Source organism: Arvicanthis niloticus, chromosome 2 (genome assembly GCF_011762505.2).
Source record: "Arvicanthis niloticus isolate mArvNil1 chromosome 2, mArvNil1.pat.X, whole genome shotgun sequence".
In the NCBI taxonomy this organism is placed as follows: Eukaryota; Metazoa; Chordata; class Mammalia; order Rodentia; family Muridae; genus Arvicanthis; species Arvicanthis niloticus.
In genome coordinates, this window is record NC_047659.1 from 147,495,141 (window position 1) to 147,504,138 (window position 8,998).

At 48.9% G+C, this 8,998-nt stretch overlaps 1 protein-coding gene across 2 annotated transcripts; it reads right to left on the minus strand.

The window, feature by feature from the left end:
* Positions 1-2,068: 2,068 nt before the first annotated feature.
* On the minus strand, positions 2,069-8,977 carry Arfrp1 (ARF related protein 1). 2 transcript variants are annotated; one of them, XM_034493859.2, is made up of 8 exons: positions 8,821-8,976; positions 8,235-8,341; positions 7,901-7,988; positions 7,599-7,681; positions 5,070-5,151; positions 4,681-4,751; positions 3,306-3,406; positions 2,069-3,232 (listed from the first exon to the last, which is right to left on the minus strand). In XM_034493859.2, the coding sequence occupies exons 2-8, from the start codon at positions 8,325-8,327 to the stop codon at positions 3,145-3,147; spliced, it is 606 nt and encodes a 201-aa protein (XP_034349750.1). In that variant the 5' UTR covers positions 8,328-8,341; positions 8,821-8,976; the 3' UTR covers positions 2,069-3,144. The 2 variants fall into 2 exon arrangements, 1 of the variants encoding a protein (XP_034349750.1); XR_004606095.2 differs by lacking the exon at positions 4,681-4,751 and having other exon boundaries at positions 8,821-8,977.
* Positions 8,978-8,998: the final 21 nt, after the last annotated feature.

Genomic DNA, 8,998 nt, shown 5'->3' on the forward strand with positions numbered 1-8,998 from the left:
TGGTGTCTGTGTCATGGTCTTAAACAGTGCCAGGTGTGGCACACTGTTAATCCCTGCAAAAGCAGGTGGATCTCTCCTAGTTCCAGGACAGCCAAAGCTACATAAAGACACTTTTAAAAAAATGTGAGGGGGTAGCCAGGCAGTGGTAGCGCACGCCTTTAATCCCAGCACTTGAGAGGCAGAGGCAGGTGGATTTCTGAGCTTGAGGCCAGCTTGGTCTACAGAGTGAGTTTCAGGACAGCCAGGGCTATACAGAGAAACCCTGTCTTGAAAAAAAACCAAAAAAAAAAAAAAAAAAAAAAAAGCGAGGGGGGATAAAAGTCTGTTAAGATCTTTTTCAGACCTGCAGTGCTGTCCATACCATCATCTTTCAAGCCAATAAGGAGCTTCCCTTCATCCTTCCCCTGTATTGCCATCAGCCAGACTCCATTGTGCCCCTACCACACCAACTATGCACAGCTCTGTAGGTCAGCCCTCTCGAACACAGCTGCTATTGCTATATGCTACAGGGAGCATGAGGAGGCATAGCCTTGCCACACAACCCACAACTGCTTGTTGCTGCCTCCTAGGCTATTTAGTACATGTAGGCTTCTGCTTAGAATGTATGCTTAGCTCACCTTGTGTTGGCAAGTTTTTGCTAGTGGGTAACTGGAATGTAGCGAGACCACAAGAGCTTGGGATTTAAGTTGTAGGGGGAGCTCAAGTATTCCCTGACCCCGCCTCTTCCACTTTATTAGGCCCCTAACAGCAGGAATACTCAGTGAGGACAGTGCCACCTTCACCATGATTGCTCTGCCCTTGCCTAGGTTTGGCTCTTAACGTGTCCAGTCCCTCCTCTTAGAACCACACCTGGTTAAGTTTGTAGCTTGTGGACAAGGTCAAGGCCCTTGGATAGGCAACTCCCATGTTAGCCCAAGGTGATGCTGAAAAATAGGCTGCCCAGTTTTTGAGAGGCTCCTTAAAGGAAATGTCAGCTCTCAGCTCCATCCACATTGGCCCTCTTTACCTTGTGTAATGCAGGGGCTCAGCACCGAAGCTCCTCTTTGAATAGGTGCCATGTCCCTTGTCCCCATGGGCATTCTGTTTCTGCTTTTCCTATTACCTTGTCTAATGTTTAGGGACTTCTTAGTTCTCTACACTTATCGACCCATCTTCTTTATAGGAACTGAGGAGTATGAACATACCACCACAGACTTTCTATTTCCTTTAAAGGGTTGTGCTGGCTGCAGCAGGCACCAGGAAAACAGTGACACAGAAAGCCCTTGTAGCCTTATAGTTGCAGCTTTGACAGAAGCTCTCCAACTTCAAGAAGTTCAGGACTAGGCACCATTGCCACAATTGTTTCAGTTGCTGATAAAGGGTAGGCTGCCCTAGCTATAGAGGTCACTTATGAATTTCCTTGTGACTGGCTAACTCTTTACTGCACACACAACTTTATTCTATACTTGCAACCAATGTCACCCCAACCTTAGACTTCTTTGTATTTGCATTTTATAAAGCTAATCCTTTCAGAAAAACAATTGCTCTCAAGTTGTGGGAAGCTTCATCCCACTATGTTTCCAAGCCAGCAAGCTCCACAACACCAGGATGACCACCATCCATAGGAAGACACATCTGTTCCCTGCCCACAAGGGTCACCCCATGGAGCCCCTATTCTCCAGTATTGACGAAATTGAGTAAAGACGGCCACAAAGACACCAGTGATGTCTGGTACCCTCTGCTAAGACTTCCCCTTAGCTTGACCATTTTATAAGCAACCTACTCTTAATTCCTAGGAGGGTTCCCTAGGAATGATTCAACCCAGCTTTAGCATAATAAATATATGCTCTTGAATGAGAGCATATACCTGATTCATAACTTTTCCATCACCCCTCCCAGGCCTCCGTGGGGAGACTGACCTGGCCTTGGACAAGGAATCACTAGTTTGTTTTTTTTTTAACCTGTGGCTTAGCCACAACTCCAAACCTCCCTGAGAGGATCCTACTCAGAAGGTACTCCAGAATAGCAGGTTCTGGCTATAGCCGCCAGCCCAGACAGTAGGGAACCACCATCTAACTGCTTGAAGAGATGGTTGGACAGGAGCCACTTAGGCAGCCTTTATTTTAAACCTTGTCCTGACCACATGATGAAAATTTTGACCCAGTAGGTCTAGTGAGCATGGCCAGCCCCAGCACAGTTGCTGCCTCCCCAGGAGCCTGCACCTTACATGGAACATACACATCTGGAAATGCAAACCCAGTATTTCACTGACCTGGACTCTGTAGGGACCCAGCTCACCTTACTCAAACATGGGGTACCCACCTGTACTAGCTAGAACCTGTACTAGTTTGACATAGTGAAATCTGTGCCCCCAGGATACTACACAACCTGTGCATGGGTGTACTGAAATACACAGCAAGATCAGGTCTCTGGACATAAAAGCAGACTGAGAACAAGTTAATAAGGGAAGTTTGGCTTCCCAGGCAGGTCTACTGAACCCTGTTCTGAGAGTAGCAGAATCTAGTAGAAAGCTAGGTGTGATGCCCCATACCTATAATTCTCACAGATATAGGGAAGGAGGCAGAGTTCCAGGTTAACTGGGTCTACAGAGAAATCCTGTCCCTCCCACACACACATCCAACTCCACACAAAACAACTAGGGGCCGTGTTGGCCTCTCGGATGTGGGTTCTTTCTCCAAGTGAGATTAGCCTTGGCCATTCCCTCCTCCATGGGCAAGCTGAACAAAGCAGCTGCCACAGACATCCCACCCCCCACCCCATCCCCCATTTCAAGCAGGATGACCTCAAATTCCACTTTGGAATGGACTAACAGGCCTAGGTGTGGCCTCATGCCTCCCCTTCCTCACAAGGTTGGGGGAGGGTTCCAGACCCTGACCTGTCAGGCAGGGCTCTAGATCTGGGTCAGGGGATGGAGGTGTAGGGCATATAGATCTGGACTGTCAGCATGCCCCATGTTTGTCTCTGAATACCTACACTTTTCCAGACACAGAGAAAAGTTTGTCTTAGAGAAAACATAAAGCAAATAAAAGAATGAACAGACAAAGCCAGTTCAACCCCCAACATCAACAGGACAGAAGCCAGCAGAGAATACTCTTCCAATACTAGGGGACGACGAACAGTCCAAGACTGTGAAGTTGGAGGTGCTTATGTGATGTCCCTCTGCCGTGGTGGCCGGTGAACATTCCGCACGACACACTTCACCATCCATTCGATGCCCTCTCGAACTCCTTTGCTGTGGAGACAGTATGTGTGAGGCAGGGCTAATCTTAGCCCTGAAGACTCTGCAGAGTAAGGACTCAACTCACCCTGTGAGGGCAGAGCAGGCCTGGGTCAAACAATCTCGCCGGCCAATCTTGCAGGTACAGTCACTGAATGCAGTCTTGATGTCAGGAATGGAGAGACAAGTCTGGCAGGGGAAGTGAGACTCTGAGGAACATTCCCACCTCTGGCTCCATCTAGCTTGTTTTTTCACTTGGGCTTTCTGGAAGGCCATAGTCACTCACCCTAAAAATCTGTAGGGGTGAGCCTACCCAGGGCTCCCGGATCCTCCTAGAAACCAGTGGTGAGAGGCTACTGCACACAGTCAACAAGTCTACTGCTGGTGGCTTTGAAGTCTACACAGCTCAAGAAAACATTCCTCATCACCTCCAAGACCAATCCTCAAAACATCTACCAGCAGGACACTGGGAACTAAGTCAGGAGTTCAAGTGCCAAATAAGGCAGGGCCCATGGCCCTAGGGGTGAGAAGCCCTGGTAGTATTCAATGGCTCCTCTGTTCCCCTGTTCATTTAAGGGAATACCCCTGTGTTTCCTAGCCAAGTACCAGAGGTTTCTCTTTATTACTAGTTTTGTGACCCAGGATGGTTGGGGGAAGTCCTCAGGCAAATGAGTGGAGGACAGGTCATCCCAGATGGGAATGGATAAATGCACAGGGCCTAAGGAAAGTAAAGCTTCCTTGTCCCTCCAGATACTGTTTGCCACTGTTGCTACAGCTTTTCCTATACAGAGCCTCTTTTGTAAGACAGTAGGGACTTTGTATAGCCAAAGGGAAGAAACACCTCATCTAAGAGTTTGTCCATTGTCTTCACTCTTCCACCACCAGTTTAAAAACTGAAGATTTGTTTTTTATTATGTATATGTATCTGGGGGTACAAATGAGTACAGTACCTACTAAAGCCAGAGGAGTCAGATCCCCTGGAGCTGGAGTCCCAGATGGCTGTGAGCCACCTGATGTGGGTACTGGGAATCAAACTTGGGTCTTCTGGAAGGGCAGTACAAGTTCTTAATCACTGAGACATCTCTGAGGCATCCCCACACCCACTTCTTTGAGCCCAGAGCTTTCACCTGAGTCTTTCTCTAGGCTCCATAGTCCCAGAACCTCTGAGGGCATCCACAGACACAAGCCCCTGGTCCTCCCCCTTGGGAAGACAGGCGGCACCTGTACTCTAGATCCTACATCTAGTTGGAACATGCTTGTTCTAATGGTGACAGCTCTTTGTGACACACAGAGAAACTGAAGTTGGCAAGGTAGAGATCTTAAGAGTGTGGAAGAAGGGTCCCAAGAAAGGCAGAGAGGAGATTAGGATGGATGGATACCAGGTTCTGGAAATCTGAAGAGGCAGACATGTCACCTTCCTTGCAGTGGCGGTAGAGGCTCTAAAGCAGCTTTGTGGGGCTCACCTCCACATCCTGCTTGTTGGCCAACACCAGGATGGGAACACCGTCCAGTGCTTCACTCGAAACCACCTTCTCTGAGGAAAGCAGGAAAGGTGGTGCCTTGCACCCTGTGTCCTGTTTATGACTGCAGGCTCTGCCCAGGCCCAAGGTGTGTACAAACAGATCCCTTCCACCCTTTCCCTTACATACTAGACAGCCCAAGCAACATGACTGAGGCTTTCTTGGCACTGGCATCCAGCTGTTAGTCCAGCCTCCCTCAAGGCAAGTTTCAGACATGTGGGAGGGTCCAGATTATACTGATACCACCCCTTAGTACACTCCTCCCCACACAATTCCCTAGATGTAGGTCTTCCCATTGTCTCTCCCTCCCAGAGTGGCCATGCTACACTCACCAAATGCTTCTTTTGACTCTGACAGCCTCTCCTCATCAGTGGAATCAATGACATAGATGACACCATGGCAGTCTGCATAGTACTAGAAGGAAGAGGAGAGAGCTGGAGGGAGAGGTACTCATAGCTGCCAGCTAGACAGTGAGACCCTGTGTCAGAACTACCAGAAGAGGCCCCGAAGAAGAAGAGACAGGCAGTGAGTGGTGGGATCTTTGCCATCCTAGGGCCACAGATAGGCATAACCCAGTGGGAAGAGTTGCTAAAAAGCTTCCTGAGGCTGATTTAGTAGAAAAGATACCAGAGCACCTTTGAGGAAAAGTTGCTGACTCTAGCAGGGTGATCAACTGCCTGCTGCTTAGAGGCTGCTCCTGAGAACCCACTTGCTGCCCTGGCTAAGATGATGTTGAGAAAAGGGGTAGGCGACAGGCCTAGAGGTTGAGAAGCCAAAAGAGGCTCAGGACTGAGGTCAGCACTGTCTATGAAGCTACCCTGCCTGAACAAAACTGAAAGTGCTGAACTCAGGCTTCTGCAGGCTGGATGTAGCCAGTCCTGGGCTTTTGACAGCACGGGACAACACTGTTAACACAGAACAGATGGGGCAAGGTAAGCACAGGAGATGGAGATCCACACAGCAATGAAGAGAGTGTATGAACTATCCCAATCAGAAAAACAATGCCTATAAATATGGGACAAATAGCATATATTTGCCACTTTACCTCAGGACCATGCTGGCTCCCTGACCCTGTCCCAGTGAGAAGTCAACACTGGTAAAATAATATGCTGCAGACAGGGTAGGATGATGGATACCACTGATGTTTATGACAAGAAAGAAAGGAGTACTTCACTCCAGCCAGCAAAACTCCTTCCCCACCTACACTTCCTATGGCATTCTGGAGGCCAGTCCCAGGTTCCTTTTGCAGGGCTTTACAGCCAGACCCATACAGAACAGCTCCTGGTTTGCAATGGGCCTGGCACAAAAGCTGCCAGTTCTGGGGCAAGGCAGTAAGTTAACCTATTGCTAGAGGCCTGAGAACTGGCAGGTCCTACTGTGTTTATGAGGTATTTATGATAATAATGTATGATACGAGGTTTGCAGCAAACCGGGTGAGTCAGCAGGCAGCACTAGCAGCCTCAAAGGTTATAAGAAATGTCTTATGTGAGTAGGCACAAGACTTAGGACAAGTAGCTACAGTCTCTCATCACATCTACCAGGCATAAGGTACAACAGTTGCCTGAAAGATGGGAGTGGCATATTTAACCCCAACAAAAAAGTCACACCTGTTGATATGTGTTGTTGGGGAGGTGCAAAGAGGCCTTCATAACCAGCATAGGGAAATACCCAGTTGGATATGCTGGGACAGGCCAGAGGTAGACAGCCTACCTGGTCCTGCTTGTGTAATAAGTTGTGATCTAAGCCTGGCATGTGCACAGATCTAGGGACAATAGCACACTGCTTGGTCAGAAAAGTACCAAAAGCCTAAGGCAGATATAAACAGAACATATGGGGACTTAGTTTCTATCTCAAGGTTCACCAGAGAACCCACTGTGGAGAGCAACTTGCCCATCAGTGGTACCATGCTAGACAGAGGAGAACAGTGGCCAGAGTGACAGAACTTACCAGTATAGGTTCCATTCACCAAGGCCAATGAAGCCACTGCTAAGTGTTTCACTTGATAGGACATCACTGTAACTAAAGCACTTGCACTACAGACTGGACTGTGACAAATGACCATACCAACTACAGAGAAAGGGACTGCTGAAGGAAAGCCAAGCCTTATGCTCAGTTCTGGACTTAGTGCCTAACAGGCTGGTGGAGGAGACTCCAGTGGAGGAGTATACACAGAGGAGTTTCAGGTGTCTAAAACCAGTCCCTAAAGAAGACGAAGGAGCTATCTGCCTCTGAGAACATCCTCCTTGGATAGGTAAAAGGCCATCTAGAAGAACTGTGACAAGCTAGAATGAGGTAGACTCATTAGGAAACACAGGTTTTGGCCCCTCCCTATATATGAACTCTGCCATTTTTGTCTGCCTGTTAGAGGATAGGCTACAATCCTGAGTTCCTCGTAAACACTTTGCATAGACTACCCTGATGAACAATGCTTCTTTCTTTGAGACTGAAACTGGCCTCGTCAAGAAAAGATTGGGTACTCCCTGGGGGAACTCCCCTGATGTCACTTTTGTGTTGACTCTAACCCTGGTTTTTTATCAGAGTAGACAGAGAGCAACTTGGGAACCTGGGATAGGATCCAAGAGAAAACCTTTAGATAGGGCCAAGTAATATGATAAGCAAGTAAAGGTGCTTACTACACAAGCCTGACAAATCTGAGTTTGATACTTGGAACCCATGTAAAGGTGAGAAAATAGTCTACAAAGTTGTCCCCTGTCCCCCACATGCATGCTGTGACTGCCCCCCCCCCCATAAAAATAACTTTTAAAAAATAGAAAATCTTCAGGGTAAATGTAGAACTCTCACATAAAAGACTATGAGGGCCATATAGAGAAAAACAGCATGGAGCAGATAGTGTGTCTTACCTTGTCCCACAAAGACTGCAGCTCTTCCTGCCCACCTAAGTCCCAAAACATGAGACGAGCCTTTCCCACATCCACAGTGCCAACTGGAGAGAGGACAGAAAGAGCTAGATCCTAACCTTACTCTTTATACACAAAGTCCCAGCTCTCCCCAGGATGAGACAAGCCATTCTGGTACCAATCCCAGGGGGTTGAACAAAGAATAGAGAGACAGGGTTCTGACCACTGGTCGGTTGGGTTACGGACCTTACAGCATCCATCTCTAAGGGACCCCCTAAGCTCATATCCCTAAGGTGCCCCCTTACTGTTTAGACCCACGGTAGTGGTGATTTTGGATAGACTCATCCCCTTGTAGTTCTTGTTAAACCGTGTTTTTGACTGTTCCAGGAAGGTCTGAGGAAAGAAAGAGAGGGGGGTTAGATAGCAGCAGCAGCTAGAGCAGTTTTCTGGTGTCCTTCACACCTATATGCTTTGGGCCGTCACACCCACACACCCATGCACGATGATGCTGATTGATCTGCCTGCTGATTGCTCAGGAGGCTGGTGCCAACTAATCTGTAGTCTTGGGGCAGGGGTTAGATTTCCAAATAAGAAAACATCAGGCAAGGAATGGGAATTAGTGAAAGAACAAGGACCTACCGTCTTCCCAGCATTGTCCAGGCCCAGGATCAGAATGCAGTATTCATCCTTCTGGAACATGTACTTGTACAACCCCGAAAGCAGCGTGTACATCCTGTCCTGCCACCCTGAGAGATGTCAAGGTGTGTACTGGGGTCATCGGCCTCCGGCCGCTTCATCGGTGCTCCGTCTATCCTGCTAGTTTTTAAATGTGAAGCCTCGCGGATCCTGACTCTTTGTCCCACTCTTCTGTTAAAATCCCTGACCCTGACTCCATCGCTGACCACCTGCTAAGCGCGGGCCACTCCCACTTAAGGTCATCTTTCAGAACACACATCAATCTAAAGTCCTGAAAAGCCTGTAGGCCTACTCTGCTCCGCCTTCCTAAGGTTCCTCTTTCCGAACCCTCAACTCAGCGTCAGGAACCAGGGTCAGCGATTGTCTAGGGAGCTACCAGAGAGGCAAAGCTTCTGACGAGGGTCGGCTTCGGATGCCCGCCGCTGCCCGGCTCACGGAGCCTAGGAACCAGATGCTGAAGCCTCTTCCGTCCCCCTTTTCCAGGACTCTCGAACCCCGGCCCCTCAGTCCAGCTAAGGCCCACATGTACCTGCTCAGATCTTGAAGGAGGAGCCACCACCGCCGCGTTATTAACCCCACCGACCTCACGTTGACCCCTCACAGTGCCTGACGGAACAAGGACCGAAGGACGGAGTACAGCCGGAGTCGCATCCCAGCAGCCCCCGCGCGCAGGCACTTCCGGCAGCATCGGCTCTCCGGCGGAAGTG

Bases quoted from the DNA above. Each gene is read 5' to 3' on its own strand.
- Arfrp1 (XM_034493859.2), bottom strand. From the start codon at position 8,327: ATGTACACGCTGCTTTCGGGGTTGTACAAGTACATGTTCCAGAAGGAT. The intron at 7,682-7,900 runs GTAAGGGGGCAC...TCCTCTCTCCAG, and splicing joins CACTACCGTGGGTCTAAACA to TTGGCACTGTGGATGTGGGA. The intron at 4,752-5,069 runs GTGAGTGTAGCA...TGCTTTCCTCAG, and splicing joins AGAGTCAAAAGAAGCATTTG to AGAAGGTGGTTTCGAGTGAA.